General features: G+C 31.3%; 1 protein-coding gene across 2 annotated transcripts; it reads left to right on the forward strand.

Annotated features, from left to right (window-relative positions):
- Window positions 1–19649: 19649 nt before the first annotated feature.
- On the forward strand, window positions 19650–24225 carry LOC111916772 (ran-binding protein M homolog). 2 transcript variants are annotated; one of them, XM_023912431.3, is made up of 11 exons: window positions 19650–19856; window positions 19957–20388; window positions 21814–21960; window positions 22068–22154; window positions 22458–22503; window positions 22695–22771; window positions 22920–23091; window positions 23228–23296; window positions 23420–23479; window positions 23565–23651; window positions 23739–24225. In XM_023912431.3, exons 2-11 carry the CDS (start codon window positions 19973–19975, stop codon window positions 24015–24017), a joined length of 1440 nt encoding a protein of 479 aa, XP_023768199.1. In that variant the 5' UTR covers window positions 19650–19856; window positions 19957–19972; the 3' UTR covers window positions 24018–24225. The 2 variants fall into 2 exon arrangements, with proteins under 2 accessions (XP_023768199.1, XP_023768198.1); XM_023912430.3 differs by having other exon boundaries at window positions 19650–20388.
- Window positions 24226–26201: the final 1976 nt, after the last annotated feature.

A 26201-nucleotide genomic window follows, 5' to 3' on the forward strand; every position in this document is an offset into this window, starting at 1 on the left:
AAAGTTAGTTTCCCTGACCCCGTAAGTAAGTCCAAGTTAACCTATTCTTTTGAAGTAAGGATTAAGGCAGTGTTTGGTATGTTGGAATCTTGGAAAGAATGCTTTATAATATCACATTGGAATTAAAAGAAAGTAATTTGTTTTTGTCTAACACAATGGAATGGGAAAAGCCGAATCTGCTCTTGCTTTAGGCTAATCACACATACATCACATGAATCTGCTATGTTTGTTGTTGTGTGCAACTGATCCTCAAACATTTACATAATTCTCATTATAGTACATTGCAAAGTGGGGCTAAAGTAATTTGGGAAACAAAATTACATATAACCACTACTAGAAAACAACGCTTTAATTCTCAAGCATTTTAGTATAAAATAGCTAAGCTTGGTTAGATCGTGATTGGCTTGGTTTGATTACATGTGTTTACTAAATGGGTATCCGTCGGGCGGGGACAGAGATTCCAATCCCCACCAAAATCTGCCCCCGTTTGCATCTCTATAGATTTGTAAGGTTGATCTTACTCTGATTCTTCATAACCCCTTCCCTAATTCTCATTTCTTTTATCATACCTTAGTACTACATTCATCATTCTTCTTCTACTGATCTGTGAAGAAAATTGTTTTGAACAGGGTCTTTCTGATGGATTACTTAGACAAGCTACATACACAACTGCTAGACTTGGTGCATGCATTCAGGTACACCATTAATAGTTCATTAACAAAAAAAAAACACATATTTATTGTTTTTGGTTGTTTATGTGACTCTTCAGTTACTTGAGATACACTAAAAGTAATATATTTTACAATCAGGACAAAAGCTGGAATGATATTAGCTACAGAAAGCATTATAGAAAGCCTTTGAAGTTTCCTAATTAGTAACGAACCTAATCTTAACTGTTCCAGAGATTCGTCCTGCACCTCACATGGATACTCTAGTGAACATTTACAAGAGCATGGAAGTTTCTTCTGGAGTCAACATACTTATCACTCAAACATAACCTCAAAATTCATGTATTAGTTTATAAGGCATATATAAATTGAGATACATGTTCACACTTTTATCTTGGAATTTTAGGTTCCGAGCAACAAATAGAGAATGTGACTGCTTCTAGAAGTAAGACAAAAAAGGCACTTAGAAACACACCAAATGTACAAAACAAGAGAAAAAATAAAAGGAAAACCTTAAAATGCCCTTGCATATAACCCTTTTGGTAAAATTGAAGTGTCTTATTATACCTGATGCCCATTCTTCTATAATCACAGGAAAAATGGTGCTTCTAGATAAGTTATTCCAAAATTGAACGAACGTGATTCAAGGGTGTTGATATTCTCACAGGTTCATACTTTTTACATTTATAATTATATTTGTTATGTAGCATGAAAGTATTGGTTTAATCAAGTCTATTTCTTATTATATTAAAAGAATTTGTGGTGTACTGTAATAGATGACAAGGCTGCTGGACATTCTAGAAGATTACTTGATGTTTCGAATATAAATTTAATTTTGCAGGAATCCACAAGTGGATTTGTAAGCTCAGGATCGTGCTCATAGAATTGGGCAGAATAAAGAAGTTAAAGTGTTCCGATTTTGCACTGAGGAAGGTTGTACTGATGATGTCACAGTGAGAACCCAAATCCAATCAGAAGCCATGCAGTCTGGGCTTGCAATGCAACATTTAGGTGATCTTTTGCTAGAGCTTTGTCGTACAATGCCCACATTGCATATTGGAGAGTCTCTCGTATGTTTTTTTCTTTGCACTACAATAGTTATATATAAGTATTGTCATTTAGTCATGTACAATTGAACTGATTAAGGTCAATATTACAGGTGGCTGGAATTGGACCTAAAGTTGGTTGCTGATATAGGAATAGTGGGTGCTCCAAATGCAGGAAAAAGCATGTTTTTTAGTGTTATTAGTGTTGACATGTAGTGTTGTTTGTTATGTAATGTTAGGTAACTTGTTTGACATGTGATATCTTTTTGAAATGAATTATCGTTCTTATGTATGGTATTTTATTTTGTATTATGATAATTTCAGTTTGTTGTTTAATTTGAAAATTGGTAATTCTATCAAATATATATATATATATATATATATATATATATATATATATATATATATATATATAACATTTAAAATTATGACACGCAAATACGTGTTATCTTCATTTATGACAGGGGCTTTAATGATACACAATGCGTGTCCTAATCGCGCGTCGTAAGGTTACGACATGCAAATGCGTGTCGTCTTCCTTTATGACAGGGCCTTCCTTGATATGCATTGCGCGTCGTCTCTCTTTATGACAGAGCCTTCCTTAACGCGCATTTGTGCGTCGTTCGTTTGAGCGTTTTACGACGCGCAATGAACGTCGTAAAAGGCTGTTTTTATAGTAGTGTTGGATCATTATTTTTTTAATTACACTCAATAGAACAATAAACATTATTTTGGGTCACATTACACCATTGAGATGAATTTTATCATGGTAAACTAGTATTCCATCCTTCATGATATCCACTGTGACATCCAATATGACAAAATCTACGAACTTACATTTACTGACACTTCACATGACGTCCACTTTGATATCTAAAGTAACAAAAATCTACCAACTTACATTTACTAACACTGACATGATGTCCAATCCAACATCCGATATGACAAGATTATCCTGAAATCCATTGCAGCGGTGGAATACTGCAATGCAAAACAAAAAAATCTATTAGTTGACATTTTATGATATTAACACTTACATAAATTGAGATTACTTAGTTATACAAGGTGGGAAATTTATATGATGAATAGTCAAAATATCTATAAATTATTTCAAACCGCATATGAAATATATACACCATCATTTTCTTCAATTGTTTTAATTATTTAACTTTCACTTTTGTTCGATTATATAGTAAAATTTACATTTGTTTGTTCCATAATCACGCTTGGCATTTTTTGTCGACGGGATACTAAGAGCATTTATAACATGATAATTTTTTTTTACAAAGTATTTTTGGTGTTATGTTATATCCAAATCACCACCCCAAAAAACTTTACAAAAGTCATGCCGGTGGTGAGGGAGGGCAAACTGGGCATGTGCATATGACTTTTTTTTTTTTTTTTTTTTTTATTTTTATTTTATATGCTGTATTTTGTATTGGGGAAAGTTGAATTACGCCCAAATATCATGTAAACGAGAACGTCTGGCCACAATCAAAACCATTGGAATCTTCATTAATTTCAAATCTTCATTGCGATACAGAAACTCCAAAAAGTGCGTACAAATCCATGACGTTTGCTCACAATTTTTCTGATTATATCTTTGAGATAATCTCTTATTGTATTTTGATGTTCATAAACTTGCATTTGTGTTGGTGGAACGGTAGATACAATGGAATCGGTGAGGGTTATGTTTAAGAGATGGGCAAAGAAGACTGCTAACACAACAAAAAAGGGATAAGAATATGCTGAAGACATGTGGCAACATTGTAAGTTTCTTCTTCCTTTTGATTAATTGGATTTTATCCATCCAAGAAGGATTTATCCATTGATGATTTCAATTTTAAATTATTAAGGCACCATTTGATAATTAGGATAAAGCATAAATGCCTTCACAGTTATGATCGATTTTGTATCTCAAAGTGATTGGAACACCATAATATATAATATTTTATTTCATGTAATATAAAACTAGAAATCTGTATGATAGAAAGCCGACTCTACACAAACTTTTTGATGTTATATCCAATTAAGTTCACCATGAAAGATATATCAAATTTAAAAAAGAAAAAAAAAAGTTACCTTGTCAAATGGGGAATGTTAACTTGTATACCGATAAATATTGTTAAATCTGTAGAAATATAATCTTTAAGAAGTCCAATACTAGACTTGTTTTATAAGTTTTTAGTTTTAAATAATCCATACACAGTCCACTTCATATCTTTGTGTTAAATGTGTGTGTGTTTTTTTTTTTTTTTTTTTTTTTTTGACTTAATGACTTAATATGGATATGACGGAATCAGATAAGCCATTCAACTTTTCTTGATTGATGCTCATTAATTGAATATTCTTAACATAAAAGTGTATGCTTTTCCTATAATTTTTTAGTAAAATACTGAGATTTTGTTATGTTTATTGTTATAAAGTTTATCACCGTTTTAAAAAAAACGTCAATTTATATAATTTAATTCGTTAAATATTAGGGCTTAAGAGCCTTTTTTTTTCCGGCTCGTCCCAACATTTGAATCCTTAATACCTGCCCTAATAAAAGTCCATTAATTTTTAATATAGTTTTTTTATGGTCCAACAATATCGGTCAATACATAATAAAAGTAAATAAAATAACTTTATTTTATGAAAAATCTCTAACCATAAAGCTTGTTAATAAAAAAATTACTTGAAAAACATTTGATAAAAAAAAACTCTCTAATAACTTTTTAAAATCATGAGTTTTTTTTTCTTTAAAAAACTTTTTAAAAAGCTTGTATATAGTATGAACATTTTATTTTTATTATTTATTTTTAATTTCGAACAGTAGCTTAATTAATATTATTAGACTAGTATAATATTGTTGTATAGCTTTGTAATTCTTTATTTATTCAACAGATGTATGTGTAACTTTTACTCCTATATATTTGATGCTGACTCCTATATATTTGATGCAACTCATCAGCCGTTGTATTGGAGATTCATTTATCATACATGTAAATAATGTGGAATCTATTGAAATTTAATTTATTTTTTTATTAGATATTGTCTTGTGCCTTAAGTTTAGGGCATTATGTTTATATCTTTTCCTTTCTATTTAAAACCATCGATCGTTAATTAAAAGAATGAATCTTTTTGCTGTCAATTTCTAGATGGTATCAGAGCGGGTTTTAACCAAACTCATCAAACCCTAATCAATCGATGGAAATGACAGGACATGTAGAGAGCTCGAACCAGAAGAAGAATGATGGCGTTCCAGATACGAACTCTCCATTCTACATCCATGCATTTGATTACCCCAAAAAGATGCATGTTAACGAAACTCTTAATGACAACAACTACACATATTGGTCTCAAGAGATGATGAACTTTCTCTTTGTCAAAAAATAGGTTGGCTTCGTTGATGGGTCCATCGCGAAACTTGAAAAAGAGTCGGCTGAATGCATGTCAAGGATGCACTGTGATGTTATGGTAAAAGGGTGGTTGACAATAACTATGGAGAAGGAGGAAAATCAATGTGAAGTATGCTCTCACAGCTTCTGAAATCTAGAACGATCCGAATGAGCGTTTTGGGAAAGAAAGTGTGCCTAGGGCATACGAATTAAAACAAACACTCTAAATCACACATTCAAATGGAGCCATTGTGTCCACTGGTCTATTACACAAAGTTGTGCAGTCTCTGGGATGAAATTACATATGTGCTTCCAATGCCTCGATGTTCTAGTGATGGTTGCACATGTGATGTGGGGGAAAAGTTGATTATGGTAAAAGATAAAGAGAAAATTTATGAGTTTTTCATGGGTCTCGATAACTCCTTCTCCATTATCATAACCCAAATTCTCTCCATGAACCCCATACCATGTCTCAGGAACGCCTACCACCTTGTCGTAGAGGACGAACACCAAAGAGTTATTTCAGCTGGCAAGAAACCTGTCACAGAGGCTGTAACTTTCAAGATCTTTGTGCCGACTGATAATATTGTCACATGATTATTGATAGAGAGAAATTTCAAGGTTCTCAATGAAAATCATAAAGGCTACAAAGAAGAAAGGGGAGAATAAATACTAGTTAAGACAAAACCCTAATGGGATAAACGATAAAGGGCCCATAAACATGTGGGATAACAACATATATGCTAACATCCCCCCTCAAACTCATAATGCCTTAGAAATAAGCATTTAGATTTTGTTACACAAGAAACAAAACCGAGATTCCGATAGAGCCTTCGTAAAAATATTCATAAGCTGCAAGGTTGATGAAACAAACGAAAGTGATATGGTTCCGAGCTATAAGTGATGATGGGTGAAGTGACAATCAATCTCAATGTGCTTTGTCCGGTTATGGAAAACAAAATTCTTCGTAATTTGTATCACACTTTTGTTATCACAATGCAGGGGAGTAGGTGAAGAAATGTGAACCCCCATATCCGCAAGAAGCTAACGTAACCATATAACCTCACATGTAGTCACAGCCATAACACGACACTCAGCCTACGTTGAATATCTAGATACAACGTCATGTTTCTTGCTCTTCCATGAAATGAGAGACTCTCCAAGAAATACGGAAAATCCGGTGGTGGATTTACGATCATGACGATAACCATCCCAATCAGCATCACTATAAGCATGCAACTCAAGAGAAGATGTCGAGGGAAACAAGAGGGTCTAAAACTAAGTGTCACGAAGATATCTCAGAATACGGAGTACATTTCCCCAATGAATAGAGTAGGAGCAGTAAAAATTTGACTAACAACATGAGCAATATCCGGACGAGTAATTGTGAGATAAACCAAACTTCCCACAACAGTGCGATAAAGATTCAGATCGGACAAAGGAACACCATTAGTAAGAGATTATCGTATATTGGTTTGAAGAGGAGTTCCAACAGTCTGATTGTCTGAGAGGCCCACCCGTGTAAACAAGTTATATATATATATATATATATATATATATATATATATATATATATATATATATATATATATATATATATATATATATATATATATAGTCTGAGAAAGAATATACCCTTTCTTAGACTGAGCTACCTCAATACCCAAGAAATAACACAGCAAGCCCAAATCCTTCATAGCAAATCGATGAGCTAGATCATGATTCAAAGACTCAATACCACCATGGTCGTCACCACTAATAATTATATGTTTGTATAACATAATTAAACGTTTAGAAATCTGAACACATAAGGTTTCTAGATCCGGCCGGCAATAGACCATAGATCTAACCAAATAATAGCATCATAATGCATATAAGGTATCATAAGTCATTTAGCACATAAAAGCAATTTAGAAATCTTTCCTAAAATAAACTAGTGCTCGTGTCTGTTCAGGTATATTTCCTAAATATAGCAGACACTCATCTCACAATCACCGCTTAGAATTTCTAAGTTTAAGTCTAGAAATCCTATAGATTCCTAGTTCACTTAAACTAATGCTCTGATACCAACTGTGACATCCCCATTTTAACGGCCAGAAAAGACCGATTTGTTTATGCTTATTTAAAAATCGGAGTATCCTTTTTGAAGAATAATATTGCGGAATTTGTTCCCAGAAAACATGATAATGATATTATCAAAGCATTTCCGAAGAAATGTATTTTATTTATATTAGAATATTGGGGGATGTCATCGTCAATATAGAAACATAAGCATAACGAAATATTACAAGCCTTACAGTAATTAAACTAGTGGCTTTAATACTTTTAGAATCTTTCAGCTAAATGTATCTTTAATATCGCTACCTGTGATACAATAAACTGAGTGGGTCAGGTTGGGAAACCTGATGAGTACATAGGGTTTTCAACCCACAATAATATAATTATTATGTTTAATCATCAAATAATTAACCCAATTTCCATCCTCATTATCTTCTTTATTCTTAAGGATCTACCTTAAGAATCATCTATACTTCATTTATTTATTCCTAAGGAATAGACACAAAGTCCATCGCTGCCAAGATTTATCTAATAGGAACTAAGTCCATAACTGCCGATGTTATTTATTAGGCACTAAGTCCATAGATGTCAATGTTCATTTATATGGCACTAAGTCCATAGATTCTAGGGTTTTTAGAGTACATCTGGTGAACACGTAGTTCAAAAACACATACAGGTTGCAAGCATGCTAGCGTTCCACTGGATTGTCTAGAATCGTCCGTGGTTGTCATCTATACTTTGCTAGATGACTGGATCAACTTTAAAGTCAAAGCTTCTCATCATCCTTCACCCCTCAACATCTATATCATCTTTCATATCTCATCATCCATATAATCTTTCATCTACCCATATTTACCGACTATATTTATATGTATAAAAATACATATACAATTTAAATCAAGTAAAATATGTATAAATCGTTCATCTAGCATACATATCAGGAACACGGCTAATAAGAACATATAGCATGTATTAATATTAAATACTCCATACCTAGATGAAAGTAACTATGCACTAACTTGTTAAAGTGACGACTCAAAATTTGGACAACGTTTCGCTTCTAGAAACTGTCTTTTCCTTTGGCGTAACCCAATATCATTATCACTAATTTTTAGTCTAATATTTATTGCGACTAATTATTAGCTTAGATTCATCATTAATTCAAAGTCTACTTCAAGATCTAGCCTAGACATAATCCCCGTAAGTAGATCAATAAATATAACGACTTGGAATCACTGATAAATCTTGTTTATAGCTTCATAATAACGATAATGAACTTAACATAAGTTATACTTAAAGTAAGGTAAGCATAACTCAACTTACAGGTGGTTTAGCGAGAAACCGGACCCTACGCGGGCAGAACTTCTAAGCCAAATGCTCTACTTCTCGGGGCTTTCTGGCACTTCGGGGCTTTGCTACTAACACCTACAAATTGCTAGAGAAAGGCATTGAGACCTTAGGGTGTTGGGAGAGAGTTGGGTAGAAAGGTGTGAAGAAAAGAGTGATTTTCGAGCTCTATTTATAGCTACCACCAACCGAGTACGTGGGGCATACTCAAAGGGTATGTAGGGCGTACTATAGTATGCTAGGCGTACTCATGCCACGTGTCACAATCTGGAGGCAAGCCATGGGGAAGAAGGTGTGGTGCTAGATCGAGTCACATGTCGCCTTCTGGTTAATCCAAAAATTAATTATCTTGTAAAATTCATAACTTTTGCATATGAGATTCGTTTTTGACGTTATTTATATCCACATGTAGCTATCGACGGGATCTACAACTTTCGTTTATACTCCGTAGGCTACTTGTAACAACCATAACATTCAAACCAATTTAAAACTTTTTAAAACATTTCAAAACCATTAAACATTACAAAATTTGTTTTCAAAATAGTATAATATCAGAGTATCGCAGAAACAAGGTCATAAACATGAGGAGCTGTATGATCACACCTTTGCCTTCCCGCGAGCATATGAGGTACCTGAAACCAAAACTGAAGTTGTAAGCCTAAAGCTTAGTGAGTTCCCCCAAAATACCCATACACACAACAATATACATACAATCACGAACAACACGCTATGGGTCCAGTCAACAATCTGGTTGGAATACCCCAGGCCCTCAACCATCTGGTTGGAATGCCGACATACTATGGGTCTAATCATCCTCGGGATGGAATACCCAAGGCCCACAACGAATAGGTTGAAATGCCCACATACTACGAGTCCAATCATCATTGGGATGAAATACTCACGACCCACAACCATCGGGTTTGAATGCCCACGTCTATTGGCTTTCGCAAAAAGCATATAAGCCTCAACCACCAATCAAACATGTGCATATATATATATATATATATATATATATATATATATATATATATATATATATATATATATATATATATATATATATAACAGTCTATAGACAGACAAACCGATCTAACAGATCATAGCAACATATAACATCCTATTTACCAGTATACTGATCTAACGGATCATAACAACATATAACATCATATCTACCAAGATACTGATCTAACGAACCATAACAACATATAACATCCTATCTACTAGGATACTGATCTAACGGATCATACAATACTCGGCATATAACATATTAGGATAACAATCCAAAAGGGTCTGCCTTTGTGCCTTAGACCCTTGAGTATAGTGAGGAAACTCACCTCTTAACTGTAGAATCAAAGTGATAATCTCAAACTCTCGAACCACGACCACGAACTCCATCACCTATATTTACCATAAGACCATTTCCATAAATTTCCAATTTACCAAAATACCCCAGAAGTCAACTAGTCAACCCTTGGTCAAAGTCCAAGTCAATGGTCAAGGTCAACAGTCCATGTTGACCCGACTCGTTGAGTGCAGTTCACCGACTCGTTGAGTCCTTCCTGAACTCGAGAAGTCGTGAAATCCCCTGTTGACTCGTCGAGTTTCCCTACAACTCGTCGAGTTCATGCATGTCCAAATGTCGGGAAAACCCTAGCTGACTCGTCGAGTCATCCTACTGACTCCCCGAGTCCATGCAGAAATCCTTGCACGGCAATCTTCATCGGACTCGCCGAGTTGGCCATGAAACTCGTCGAGTCCCTTCAGTCCTTTCTCCATCCAGACGATTTTTAAGCCACTTTAAAATTCCATAATGCAGATCCAAGCTCCTAAGGCATACTTCTTAAGTAAAGTTGCAAACTTTACGTAGATGCAAGGTGATAATGGCCCAAATCAAGCTAAAGAAAGGTTCTAAGGGATGAAGAAGGTATTAACTCACTAAAGGCTGAAACTTTATGATCTTGCAGACCAAGATAAGCCTAGATTTGAAGTTGCAACTTCAGATCACGCCTCATACCCAAAATAATATATCAACATGGATAAAGTGGCCCTAATCTCATACATGCATAAATCTAGATAGAAGAAGGTCAAGGTAACAACTTGTTACCTCAAAAACGATGCTAAGATGAAGTAGGACTCAGATCTACAACCTTCCTCTTGTTCCAAGCTTGAGTACTTCAAGATCTTCCTTCTATAATCCACCACAAGGCTTAATATCACACAACAAGAGAGAAAAACAACGATTTAGTGTTTCTGGACTCACAAGGGGCTGTAAGGGAGGCTAAGTGAGGCTAATGACCCTTTAAATAGGGTGCAAAACCCCGGAATTTAGGGTTTCATTCTCCAGCTCCAACTCCAACTCCAACTCGTCGAGTTATGCCTTCGACTCGGCGAGTTGGTCACTTAAACACGCGACCTAAAAGGTTCCAACTCAACGAGTCAGGGCATCCAACTCGTCGAGTAGACCTTTCAATATGAAAAATAAATTTGTAAAATTTATACCTGAGAGTTGGGGTGTTACTCTAATTTTGACTTTATTTTTAAAGTTATATTTTAAATGACTTAGACAGTTAAAGTCTGTTAAAAATTCATAACTTTGTTGTCCGACGTCCGTTTTTGACTGTCTTTATATCGTTGAGCTCCTATTAACGAGATATTTAATTCTCGTTTAGATTATAATAATCAATCGATCTAAAATTTGATTTCCGAGCTATACACTGCTACGATGAATCTTAGAAAAATCATAACTTCTTCAAATGAAGTCAGATTTGGACGTTCTCTATATGCACGCTCTCGGTTTAACGACTACTACGACTTCCGTTTAGATTGCCAAAGATAAAAAGTATGTTTTCAAAAATCTACTTTTTACGATACGCAGAGCTGTGCCGGTTTAATCGCGAAACTTTGACAGATCATAACTTTTTCGTTATAAGTCGGATTTTAGTGTTCTTTATATGTACGAAATCATATACTATAACTTTGGTTAAGATTATTTATCCTAAATAATCTTCTATAAAAAAGTTATTTTTAACACTTATTATCTTTAAATTGACCAACCCTAATCTGCGGGCATTACACAATCCCCAATCAGGATCAAAGAGCATATAACAAGCCAGAGGTTTCATAAGTTGCAACGATTTGGATAAATGGAGAAGATAATGGGGATTATGGTACTAGAAGTATTGAGGTGAAAACACATAACAATGAATCTAAGAGTGTTCAATACTATTTTGGTTGTTATTAACCTTTACAATACCTTTTGATGTTCCTATTCGGAGAGCTTGGTTAGCATCAAGGTATTATTAAAAAGAGTGAAACTGACAAGAACAAAAAAGGGAGAATTATTTTCGTTGCTGAGAAGCTTATTTCCCCACAGAGTTTTGTAAATGCAGAAGATTTACTGGCCATGGAAGAAAATAGTAAGATATATTTTCCTTAGCTACATTAGTTGTATTTAACATAATTGTAAATTATTTCTTTTTCTTTTTGCAGTATTGGGAAAGAAATCTCATAACCCAAAATTCATTTCAGTTAGAGAATAATACGCTTACAAATTACAAATACGTCTCGATGATAAGTCTTGCTTGTTACATTTTGGTAGATTATTACAACAGTACATAGTCGATAATTATGTTAAGCTTGAAACACAAAGATTGGGTTTTTATAAAACACAACAACATGAGCTCTGACAAGAATTTCTCCAAGGAGTAGTAGATGCCATAGCAAGTGGTGAGACAGACGTTTCAACCATTGGCAAACCTCAAACCTTTGAACCAATGATGGGTATGGAAAAGCACAATCCAATCAACATGGAGATCCAAATGCCAAAAGAAAAAAAGATTGCCTCATCCCCAACCCTCTCGCTTCCTTTACAAAAAATAAAAGAAGAAAATGCAGCCCAACAAATGACATCAGATTCAGAATCACGAAGGCGCAAACAACCTAATAACCCACCTCTCGACAATGCTAAAACTAAAGAAATTGAGAAGGAAATGCTTGCTAAAAACGCAAAATGAAATCAAAAAGAAGAAAACTCCAACCTTTTTTGCGTTTTGAAGGACACTCTTCGACATGAAATATAAAGAATGCTAGGGAAGTTACTATATTGGCGTTTACTCTACATATGAAGAATGCTAGGGAAGTCATCCAAAAAGACAAAATGAATTCGAAAAAAAAGAAACCTCCACTCTTTCTTGGCGTTTTAAAGAACACTCTTAGACATGAAAATATGAACAATGGCAGGTTACTCAATCCACCGTCATAGCCAAATTTTGTAAATAACTTCAATGACTATCTATTTTGGTATATGTAGATATATATATATATATATATATATATATATATATATATATATATATATATATATATATATATATATATATATATATCTAGCGTACTCATATGCTAATATATCTTTTGTAAAGCACAAAAAAACAACATTTTACTATGCAATGAATGTGAATATGTTAAAATACATATATATGTTAGACCCGAATAGAATACCCATCTTCTTCACACATAACGCATCACACTGTCGTCCTTTGAGAATTACCTAGTTTATTTATATAAGATAATGAAATTAATCTAAATTCATCTATTTTTATTTTCTAGCCCGAGAACATCCCAAAAATAATAATCATACGATTATAATAATAATCATAAAATAATGGAATTAATCTAAATTCATTTATTAATCTAATATATTTTTATACGTCCCAAAAATTAATTGTAGTAACTGTGATTACAAGTCAAGAATACATCAATACTTTAATCATCAAAAGAAACATTAAAATCATTACTAATACCATAAACTACAACAAAAAATTACAAATAAAACAATTGTAAAAAATTGGTAATTACAATCATTAACTATAAATAAGTACGTTACAAGAACTAATAATAATAATAATAATCATACAATTAACGTTGTATTTATATAAATAAAATATGAATATTGAATGTTTCAATAATCTGAGTATATAAAACTTTTCCGGTTATTTTTTTAATTTAATTTTAATAATAATAGTTATTATTATTATTATTATTATTATTTTTTTTAAATCGACAAACTAACTAATCTATTCCTAAATAAACACCTATGTCTCCACCGAGACTTGAACCCCAGACCTCTCATATGAGATGGTCACTCCGTACTGCTAGGCCATTGGCCATTTGGTTATTATTTTATTAAGTGATTGAATGAATTAAAGAGTTTGATTGATTCAAATGAAGATGGAAATCATAAACGAGTCCCATGCAAAATTTGAAATAAAAAAGGGGTACAAAAGTAAAGGAAGAGTACTCATAATAGTATCCTTAATTTATGTTTCTACACGAGAAAAACACAAATAGAAATTATTGTTCCAATCATTAGACATATTAACTGTTAAAGAGTTATAACTTTGTGAAAAGAAACGTTTTTAGGTTTGTTCTTATATGCATGTCACATGAATTTTATATGACGGTTGATTATATATTTGTTATATTATTTTTCATTCCATAACACGTAACAAATGTCATATACTAAAGCCGATAAGCTTAAGACAAAAGTTGAAGTCAAAAAATTGACATGGCAGGAAAAGCAGAAAGTTGCAGACGAAGAAGAAGAAACCATTACAGAACTCATCAAAGAGCATACAAGATGGGTACGAGTGTATTAATTGATAATATATTTATATAGTATATACTACAATCACTATTTGTACGTAATATGTGTTTTTGGCAGACCACTATGATTGAACATATGGACAGCCAACAGATGAAATTGTATCTGAAAGAAAGATCAGAGAGTTTGAAGACTCTGAAGATTGAAAAGCTTGAACCCATCAAAAGGGTAAGAAATTTTCTTATTTTTTGTATTAATCAATATCTTTTTTGAATAAAATGACACCTTTTATTTTTAATGAAATTCTAAGATTTTCTATTGCACACCAACATAAGATAAGTGTTAGGCTAGACGGAGTGGATGCCAGAAAGGGGTGAGTGAAGCTTCCTTCACTCCTGCACACCACTCTGTGGGTGAGGGAAAGAACCGCGGGAAAAGAGGTGGGGGGAGGGGGTGCCGCACTCTCTTTCCTCACGCTATTGGCTAGTTTATTTTATTTTATTTTATTTTATTTTTTTAAATCTTTTTTAATATTTATAAAATTATATACCTACTATAAAAATATAAAAAATATATCAAAATTCATGGTTTTTAATTCCCTACAAAATGAGTATAATATATGTATGAAATATATTAAAAAAAAAAAAAGTGAGGGAAGGACTTCCCACCAATTCCTTGGCTTTTAGGTGAGGGAAAGGAAAGTAAAGGAAAGAGGGGTATGGCCCACCAAAAGTGAGGGAAGCTTCCCTCCCACACCCTCCGGTCTTATAAGGTAGCTGTTTCACTAGTTGTTGGTATGAAATAAGGATTTACATTATAATAGTACCATTTATAGTTATATGGCTTATTGAAAAAAATATATATATAAGTTAGAGTTCTTATGAGGTTTTGATGATTTTGCAGGTGAAAAAGGTTCAGAAATGCATGAATGCTAAGAGCAGCGGAATCATGTCAACAGTATGGAAATTCCATAAAAAAGAGAACAAGTGATATGAACAAAGACAATAATTGGTCAACCACTTATGTTATATCGATTAACAACTTTTTTAATGTATTAGCCATGTACCTTGGTGGATTTTTAAGTTGTATTAAATGGTAGAATATCTTATTCAGTGAAGAAAATCACATTCTCCATGACTTCATTTTGTAATTTATTTAAAGAGACATGAACTCCTTGGTAATTAGTCATTATGGGTTTAACTTTCAATAAGCATTTTGTACTAATATCTCGATAACTGGGGATATTAGTGTGGATTGGTGCTTAAATGATGATACCTGTTACAAATTTCACAATAATGATCAAGTTATTATTATGGTTTTTCTAAGTTGAAATCTGAGAGATGGAACAAAGCAGAAATTACAAAATTATTATTTCAACAAAAACATGTAAGATGTTTTGGATTAGGTCAAAACATAACAGAGAGATTTTATAGGTCATATCGACTTAGAAGTTAGAACTCATTATATGCTGACATGTTGAAGCGAATTGTAAGCGTGATAAATATGCTCCACAAATACATGAGTTTATGTGAATTTAAACATGATCACTTCAAATTCAAGTGATTTGCTTTTGTAAAGTGTTAATAATTTACGTTTTAATAATGTATGATTCTATATATATATATATATATATATATATATATATATATATATATTATCAATTATGAATGATATGGTTGTTTGTATGACATGATAATAAGTATGTTGTAGGCTTGTAGCAATTGCATAAAATTTTTAAAATATATATACTATAAAAATGTGGCATTACACTAGTTGAAGGTGTAGGTGTGTAGACAAAAGATATGTCTAGGGTCTAAAGTTGATAATAAAGGGAAAAGTCAAAAATGACTTTGACCTCATAGTACCTAACATTAACCTGCTCTACGTATGTAAACAAGGGATATGTCCAGGTTCTAAAGTGTTGTTAGAGCATCTAGAGTTTTTTTTATAAATCTTTTTGGTATCATGTCATTGCCAGTTTGTTAACACCTAGCTATAATACAAGAGTTCTTTATACTTGACATACTAAACATATTTATATTATATTATTTTGTTTTTTATATTAGTTAGCTTGATTATAATTGGTTGAATATATTTAGATCTTAGTATAATGGTTACAAAAGTTCTATGAAGTACTTATTAATTAACAAACCAAAGGGCTTGTAGCCCAGCGGTATCATGTGGTGTCTTCCCTCTTTGAGGTCGAGGGTTCAAGTCCCGTCGTGGACATATGTGGAATAGGTGTTGTTAGCTTAGAAGTAGATTAGATTTGCCGGTTAAAAAAAAACTTATTAATTAACAAGCTTTCTTGTAAAAAGTTTGAGTGAAAAAGTTTCCACTATAGAAATAGAGCTTTATCAAAACGGATTTAAAAAAAAATCTTATTATGGATTCCTCTTAATAAAGAAAAGAAAAATAAAAAATAACTTTTGACAACATGATAGTACTTCAAGTTATCATATTTTTTGTTTTTGAGTTTTAGATTTATGATTTTGAAATTTTACAAATTTGCGAATTTCTTTCATAGATTAGATATAACAAATTCTTTGATTTTTTACTCTTTACTTTTTTTTTTTTTTTTTTTAAATGGTTTTTAAAGACTTATTAAAAAAAATCAAAAATTTTAAAAAATGATTTCTTTGTTTATTTTTGCAGATATTATCTATCATTTTAGAAAAAAAAAACAATATCTTTTGGTGATTTCATGAATGATTTGCTAATTTCATGAACGATTTGTTCATTTCACAGATCTTATTTATAAAAATTATTGCTATTTTGATGGTTAAACTAATTTTTTTTATTGTTATTTAACTATAATAGAAATAGATATGATTAAATATATCTGTCTTTTCTCATGTAAATTTATACATAAAATTTACATGGTTTGACTCAAATATATTCTAACTAATCATGATATTTTATTATTATTATTATTCATTCTAAACTCATGTATCTTTCAAATCCGATCGATTCGTGTCTCTCTCTTTTATTATTATTATTATTATTATTATTATTATTATTATTATTATTATTATTATTATTATTATTATTATTATTATTATTATTATTGTGCTAAAGTATAAAATTCATAACCAATTGCTAAATTCTGCCATCTTTTTAAATATAAAGTAATAGAATAGAAGTAAAAAAAAAATCATACAAGTTACTCAATCAATGTTTTTAAAATACACTGGATAAAATTTTTCCATCGAAATACAAAAAGTTTTTAGTTATATTTGTAAAAAGGTATTGTTTTTATTTTCCTTAGAAACTTTGATATATATATATATATATATATATATATATATATATATATATATATATATTGTTTTTATTTTCTTTAGAAACTTTGATATATATATATATATATATATATATATATATATATATATATATTTGCAATAAACATAATTAATCTTTTTATTCCATAACTTAATTCAATTCGTTTGTTCTCTTTTAAAACAAAGTCCGATGAAAATGAAATTCAATTTTTTTAAGCATATCATACATACTTATAAAACTAGCATTTTTTCTTGAATCTCATGTATTTGAAACCCCCATTCTTTTTTTCTTTCACCACATTCATTTGAAACTCCCATAACTTTTCAATTTCCTTATAATAATAATTATAATTTGGTAATTAGGTTAAATAAATATCAAATCTAAAGTGTATTCATATATAAACTAAAATTCAATATTAAAATAAGATCTTTAATTCTACTTATAAAATTATGTTTTTTAACTTTTAACATATTATACTTGATTTGTTAGTTTTAATATATTGTTGGATGTAAACCATTATCATTTTAAAGGTATAATTTTTGAATAATTTGTATAAAATACTTAAATTATTAATTAAAATATAACATTATAGGCTCAACTTAAATATAAATTTTATTTAACTTAAACAACTCAAAGATTATTTTATAAATAGTTAAAAGTGATAAATTGTAGTGTCTTTCTAATAATGATTGTAAGTTGGTTAATAAGGCTAAATAAATATCAAACGTAAAGTGTAATCATAAATAGACTAAATTTCAATTTTAAAATAATATCTTTACTTCTATTTATAAACTTATGTCTTTAAATTTTAACATATTATACTTAATTTATTAGATTTAAAATGTTGTTGCATGTAAATCATTATCAGTTTAAAGCTATAATTTTTGAACAGTTTTGACAAAATACTTAAATTGTTAATTTAAATATAACATTACAGTGTCAACTTAAATATAAATTCCAGTTCTACTAAAAACCCAAATAATATTTTGTAAATAGTTAAAAGTGATAAATGCAAAAACTAAATTGTAATATCAGTTTAACTAAAATATTTCCTAAATATATTTATATAATCGTTAAAAATTTTCAAATAAGTAGCTTAAAATAACTTACAATAACAATAGTTAAAAATAACTCTATATAAATTATTATATTGTTACCTTTAAAATCAAAAAATAATGTTTGATGTTTTAAATAGTTATAATATAGAAATTAAAACATTAAGCAAATAAAATTTAAAAAAATTAGTTAAAAATAACATCTATAAATAATATTAAACCATATATAATATTTAATTTTATTGACGTGTAACTCGCGAGTAAAAGTCATTCAAATGATTGAAATTATTATGTTACAATAGATTTATATATTATCATATAATTCAAAATAATTAATATAATATATCAAATTAATATACGAATTATTATATCAAATTTAACAACAACGTTAGTGTTATATTTTAAAAAATATAAATTTGTACTGACTTCAACTATATAGGTGTTTCTGCGCATTACAATGTCAACTAAAATATAAATTCCAGTTCCATTTAAAAAAATTAAAGAATATTTTGTAAATAGTTAAAAGTGATAATTTGTAGTGATAAAAGCAAAAACTAAATTGTAATTTCAAGTTAACTAAAATATTTCATAAATATATTTTTATAATCGTTAAAAGTTTTCAAATAAGTAGCTTAAAATAACTTACAATAACAATAGTTAAAAATAACTCTATATAAATGATTATATTGTTAGCTTTAAAATAAAAAAACAATGTTTGATGTTTTAAATAATTATAATGATAAAAATTAAAAAATTAAGCAAATAAATTTTAAAAAAATTAATTAACAAAAAAAACAACTATATATAATATCAAATTATATATTATATTTAATTTTATTCATGTGTAACTCGCGGGTAGAAGTCATTCAAACGATTGAAATTACAGAGTTATAATAAATGTATATATTATTATATAATTCAAAATAATCAATATATTATATCAATTTAGTATATACAAATTATTATATCAAATTTAACAACAACGTTATTGTTATATTTAAAAAATCATATATTTGTAAAGACTTCAACTATATAGATGTTTCTGCGCAACGCGCGCGCGGGCATTCGCCTAGTAGTATTAAAAGGATAGATACATAATTGAAAAGGTTTTATAACAGCAAAATATTTATTTTTTTCTTAAAAATATGTAGTATTATATACTTACAAATAACGGAAAAAGTTAGTATGAAAATTGGTTTTAATCCCCCTACGGCCTACGGCCTACAGCCGAGCAAGCGAAGAACATTTCTATTGCTTCGTTCCTAGAGACGCTAAACTCATACGCAACACACACACGCACACAGACTTTCTGTATTTCACTCTACGAGAACAATATATAGGAGGAGAGCCGATACTCGTATAAAAATATATTGAAACTAAATCAAACTCCGTTCTTGATCTATTCCTTTTCTTTCAGTGTAAGACACATCTTCAACTTTTAGGGTTTCAAACTTGATCAGAAGATTTCTCTTTCATTAGGGTTTTGTGCGTTCATACATGTGTGTTCTTGAATCTTAGTTCGAAGATTGAGAAAATGGTGAATGATTTCGAAGGCGGACGACAAGAAAAAGACATCGTAGGTTCGTATTTCTTGGAGTTATGGAGATCGAAGTCCAAGAAGGCAGCTGTTTCGTATGCAAAAGATGTTGAAATGGTGAATTTAGATAATGAATGCGAAGAACTAGAAGAAGAGGAGGAGCCTGTTCCAACGGAGCTTGATACTCTGAACAGTTCGGGTGGATTCTCGATTGTATTGCCGAATAAGCTTTCGGTTCAGTACCCGACTGTGAATTTACATGGCCATGATGTGGGTGTTGTTCAGGCCAATTGCCCCGCCCCTGTCAAGCGTCTTCTCTATTACTTTGAGATTTATGTCAAGAATGCTGGCGCGAAAGGCCAAATTGCAATTGGATTCACTACCGAGGGTTTCCATATGCGCAGACAGCCTGGGTATGTATGCGATAACCGATCATTCTTGATGCATATTCATCTAATCCAAAATAATTGACACTTTGTTAGTTAATATGCGCTAGATACTTGTAAATTATGCTTGATGCATTAAAATCTGTAGCCGCTATAGTGATGATTCTTCAACTTCAAACCAGAGTCTTTATTTTCATAAGAATTCTTATCATGTTGCAAATGAGGGTAGGTCTGTATTGCAACATGAGGCTTTCTTCTATTTTCAAGTGGCTTCTATCACGTCCATGGACTAGAAGATGAAATGAGAAGACATATGTGATGAAAACAAGAAAATACTTCAATATAAAAACCATGACAACGCCCAATACCTCTCTCTACCTTATTTATCCACTTGCTCTCACCCTTCAATATCAAACCTAAAAAGAATTGAAAACAGAAACATAAAACATAATGCTTAACTATCCCTCTACCCAAACTGATCTTGTTGCTCCTCATACGTTATCCTTGCTGGAAGCTACATATGTTGCAATTTTTATGCGAGTTCCAATATTAGTGGTTCATGATGGGTTCAGATGTTTTTGCTTTCATTAATCTTGATAAGAAGATGCAATTTGAATTCACATGGTAGCTCAGGAAGTTACTCAGAAATGTATCTTCTGCTAGTGATGAAGCTGATTAATTGTACATATTACTAAATGGGAACTTATTGATTATTTGGTAGTGTGAGTTCCTTGCAGTAGTCTTGGGTGCCACAAATAAGCCTACAAGAATTTAGTTTTAGTCTATAACATGAACTTGGTCCTTAGAACGGGTTAATTTGCATATTTTATATTGTTTGCTTTAGGATAAATTCTTTATCAAAACCAACAAACTAGAAAATCAATGTTAAACTAACTGAACCCGTTTAGGAAGAGTTATGTCAAGAACTTGGAATATCCTCTAAGGCCAAATATTCATTGGGAATAATTACGGGGTATGGATGACATTTGACTTGGGTAATTTGTACCTTTTGTTTTACTATTAACTTAAATTAGTTGCTATTTACCAGGATATCCATTTTATAAAGATCGAGACTAATGGTAGATTTGGGGAGTGAGGGGAGAAGGAAGCAAAATTAGAAAGAAACACAAGAAAGGACACTAGCTACTACTCACTTCTTCCCTTACAATTTTGTTCACATTAACATAAGAAGCTGACTCACTTTAGAGTTTAGAGTGAGCATCAATTTTTGAGGATCATTTGTAGTGCTTAGTTTTGAATGTTACCTGAACTTTTCAAAGGAATATGAACCAAAAGGCAAAAGGTTATTGGGCTAATCCACAGTCAACACACATCCTCCATGACTCATCTTGTTTCTAAACTTCCATTTATCTGTGTATTTTAGAATCCTACTTTCTCATTTGTTTCTGTTAGAGCATTGTGTACTTATTAAGGCTTTGTTGTTTGTGATAGGTGGGAAGCAAACAGTTTTGGATATCATGGGGATGATGGGCTGCTTTATCGTGGACATGGAAAAGGAGAGGCTTTTGGCCCAACTTATTCCACTGGTGATGTGGTTGGTGGTGGTATCAACTATACTTCACACGAGTTCTTCTTCACGTAACATTCTTACTTAAATTCTTATTAACTGATTGAGTTTCTTATATTTGCTTCTCCAATAGTTCTTCTTTCAGACATTTTACAGTAAAATTTGTTTCTGATGCCAGAAAAAATGGTCAAGTGGTTGGAACAGTAGAGAAAGATGTAAAAGGTCGCTTATATCCTACAATTGCTGTTCATAGTCAATATGAGGAGTAAGTTTGTTCTTTCTTTTCAACATTCAAATTTTCTTCATACTTCATCTATAATTTGGGTTTGAGCGGATTGCCCCAACTGGCTATCATTTTTTTGGAGTACACGTTTCATATATATTCATTTAAGTTTTAAAATAAGTTTGAGCTTCTGCTACTTGAATAGTTGAATGTATGGTTTGGTTATATGTATTGGGATTTCATTGGATGATTTGTTTTTGTTTTAAGCTTATTAAGATATTTTGCCAGTGTCCTAATATCCACAAAAGTTGATGTTCTTTTTTGTATGGTATTATTTTATTGCAGGGTGATTGTGAACTTTGGGAAAGATCCCTTTATTTTTGACCTCAAGGTAACATATCATTTTTCAAGTTCTTTTGTTGTGTTTGGTTTTTACAGATAGCTTTCTGCAATGTATTTTATTTGTTGTTATATTTGGAAAAAAAAGTTAAATGTTTATATATATTTTCTTGCATCATATATTAGATAGTTCTTCTTATGTGGTGCAATATAACAAGATTTTGTGTTTATATTGGGGAACAGGCATATGAAGCAACTTTAAGGGCAAAACAACAGGCGGTTATTGAAAGAATACTTATACCACAGGCAGCCAGTTATGGGTATGTTCAAAAAATATTGGATTTATTTTAAGTCTGATCCTTATCAAATTTAAATATTGGATTGGAAGTTTAGTGGATAATCAGGTTCTTAGATAGTTTTGTATATCTATAGTATTTGTATGATGATGTAAACTAATTTGGTTATCAGACTTATTCGTTCCTACCTACAACATTATGGGTATGAGGAGACTCTGAATGTGTTAGATGAGGCCAGCCAAACTTGTATTCCTCCTATTACTACTACTACTACTGGTGTTCATGATAATGGCTTCAATGAGTATGGCGCGTATGCATTAAACCACAGAAAAATTCTGAGAAAGGTATGAAATGGATCATATGGTATATGCTTATGATATGACTTCGTTTTAATACAACATTGATTGATGGTTTTTTTTTTTTAACTTTTTCTTCTTTAAATCATGTTCCTTTCTTGACTTGTATTAATATTTTTTGAAGCTAATCAAGGATGGTCAAATTGATGATGCATTTGCTAAACTCCGTGAGTGGTATCCCGAGACAGTTGAGGTAATGATTGCATTAGAAACTCTCTTATTATATTTTTCTGTTGCTTAATCATATTCATATTCATTCATACAAGAAAATTAAGCATATGGTAGAAATGATGAGAAATTTTTGGGCTGTGTGCAGGATGATACATCAGCCATTTGTCTTATGCTACAGTGTCAAAAGTTCATTGAACTAGTTCGGGTAAAATAAAATTTCCAACTTTAAAGGCTTGTCTATCTATCTATGTCAATTGTCTGAAAATCTATTTGTTTTTTTTTTTTTTTAGGTTGGGCATCTAGAGGAAGCTGTGGAGTATGGAAGGAGTCATTTTGAGAAGTTTTATAAGTTGAAAGAGTATGAAGATCTTGTTAAGGTGATTATTCCCATAACCTTGATAATAAATTGATAAGTGTTTGCAGGAGAGGGTATTTATGTCTTTTGTTGTATATAAATTTTGTAGGACTGTGCGGGTTTATTGGCGTACGAGGATCCAAAGAAATCAGGGGGGTTGGGATATCTTGTGGAGGATTCACAGAGAGAGAACCTGGCGGATGCAGTGAACGCAATGATATTGTCAACAAATCCAGAGGAGGCAAATACTAAAAGAAGCTGCCTGCATTCATATCTGGAGAGGCTGCTCAGACAACTCACAGCTTGTTTCTTAGAAAAGAGGCTGCTCAATGGAAATCAAGGGGAAGCTTTCCATCTCCCGAGAGTGCTCCTTGCTAAGAACAATTAACACACTTGTTTTTTCTTTTTAGATCAAAACAGATTCTTTCTTTCATTCTCTCTGTCGATATCTGTCTGTCTGTCTGTCTGTCCGTCCTCTTGGGCCTTTCTATTTTTTTTTTTAAATGTTTCCGTTGTAAAACTAAACCACCCAAATATGTACATTTTCTGAATTTGTAGCTGCTATTTTGCATGGCATATTCTGCTTTTCTTCTTAATTTGGGTTTTTTTTTTGTTAGTATGGATCTTTCAAGCTTAATAAGGAATGCTATGTTTTATGCAACACCAGAACATTAAAAACAACACTCACAAGAATGAAAACAGCCACTCATTGTATTTCAAGCATACAATCAGTTTTGAATGTATACTTCTTTCAATCATCTCACAGCCAACATTTTTATAAAGGAAAATTAATGCTGTATTGTCTAAAAGCTTAATAATTACCAAAGCATGTCATCTTTCAAGAGTTTACAACACTAAAAATCATGTAAGAAATTGTAGATGCATCCTTTTATGTTATCGCCAAAGAAAGGGTTTTAAAAATAGCAATCCGCTTTGGTGAAGCTACAAATTTCATTTGCCAAAATCTTCAAGAAGCTGTTCCAAGTAACAACTACTTTGCTACTGATAAGGTTGACCAAAGATGGAACCTTTTACCCATTTCAATCATGCAAGATTCATTCAAATTCACCATTTTGCAAATGGATGATCCTCTATAAACATTACAGGCTCATGATTATGTTCATTATTTGCAAGCTTCAACCTCTCCAATCATCATCACTTTATAGTAAGTTGCAACCAAATCACAGGTTAAAATAATTTTTGATACATAGCCATTTAGTTAATTAGTTCGTCTTTGTTCATTTAATAACAACCACGATATACTCAAGAAATTGTGCCGTATTTTGCACGTACTCCATAAAATTTTTACAATTGTCCAACAACTAACAAATGAAAAAAAATCAAATTATAAAATTCAGTAATGCTTACAAATATATTAAATTTATCCAACTATAAATATATACATGTTCAACGTGAAATGCATTATCATCAATTGACATGAACATAATGGCAATTTATTTTCTTTTTGGGGCACCGTATGATGAAAGTCTTTGGTTTGAAAGAAATTAGTGCATTTCATTCCGAATATGTTGATTATCAAAGTAAAAGGTAAAGATTCTTTTTCGGAATTAATGAAAGTTAAGAATTATGCCGTGAATGGTGGCATAAGTTATTAATAATGTCCGTGTGTAAAGAGGCCTTTAGACAATTGTTTCATAGATCCCTCTTCACTCATATAAATCGTCACATCATGGGAGTTTGTCCAGCCAAATAAAGTGAGGATATCCTTAATTCCACAATGCTCTTGATGATATAACTTCATTGTAGTCGTGCAATATGTAATTCAGTCATACAACATAGGGATATCATATATTGCATCTTTTGTAAATTGTAAAGATTGAAAGAGTTGTTAACATGATTTACCTACAAAACACTGCAACCCACTAAGCACGTTTACAAAACCGGTGCTAGCTTAGTGAAAGCTTGAAAGATAAATGTAAAGCTTGAGGAAGCTTACTATAGTAGTAGAGGTTTCTCCGTGAAGCAAATATAATGGCTAAAGTCTTTGGGTTATATTTTGCAACTCTTTTGATATTTTCATATATCTAAGCTTGGATCATTAGAACTATATAGGTAATTAAGAGGTAGTGATTTACAAGAAATTACCTAACTATGCTTTTGATCCCTAAATATGATTTTAGTTTAGAAAATTACATTTTTGGTCCCTGTAGTTTACAATGACTTAATTAAGCCTCTATAATTTTTAGTTTATAAATTTACTTCCTATATAGTTTTTAATTTAAAAAAAAAAAAAAAAGATTATTTAGAGCTTTTGACCTTGTAGTTTCTAATTTAGGAAATTTCACTTTTGGTTATTATAGTTTTTAATTAATAAGTTATATAGTAAAAAATGAGTAAAGTACAATTTTGGTCTATGTGGTTTGTGTTGTTATTTATTTTAGGTCTAAGTTTGAAATTTTTATGTATATGATCATCATGCTAGGCAAAAATTGAATGTTTGGTTGCCTACTCAATTAAATCTCTCTAAATGGCCATTTTAGGCTCATTGTTGTCTTTTTCTCATTTTAGCTTCTATTATATAATTATTTTTTATTTGTTTTATTAGATATCT

The sequence above is a fragment of the Lactuca sativa genome, chromosome 1, assembly GCF_002870075.4.
Source record: "Lactuca sativa cultivar Salinas chromosome 1, Lsat_Salinas_v11, whole genome shotgun sequence".
Classification (NCBI taxonomy): domain Eukaryota; kingdom Viridiplantae; phylum Streptophyta; class Magnoliopsida; order Asterales; family Asteraceae; genus Lactuca; species Lactuca sativa.

Excerpts from the sequence above, each read along its gene's own strand:
- LOC111916772 (XM_023912430.3), top strand. The coding sequence starts at position 19,973 with ATGGTGAATGATTTCGAAGGCGGACGACAAGAAAAAGACATCGTAGGT. Across the intron at positions 22,772-22,919 it reads CCACAGGCAGCCAGTTATGG|ACTTATTCGTTCCTACCTAC; the intron begins GTATGTTCAAAA and ends TTTGGTTATCAG. Across the intron at positions 23,480-23,564 it reads AGTTCATTGAACTAGTTCGG|GTTGGGCATCTAGAGGAAGC; the intron begins GTAAAATAAAAT and ends TTTTTTTTTTAG.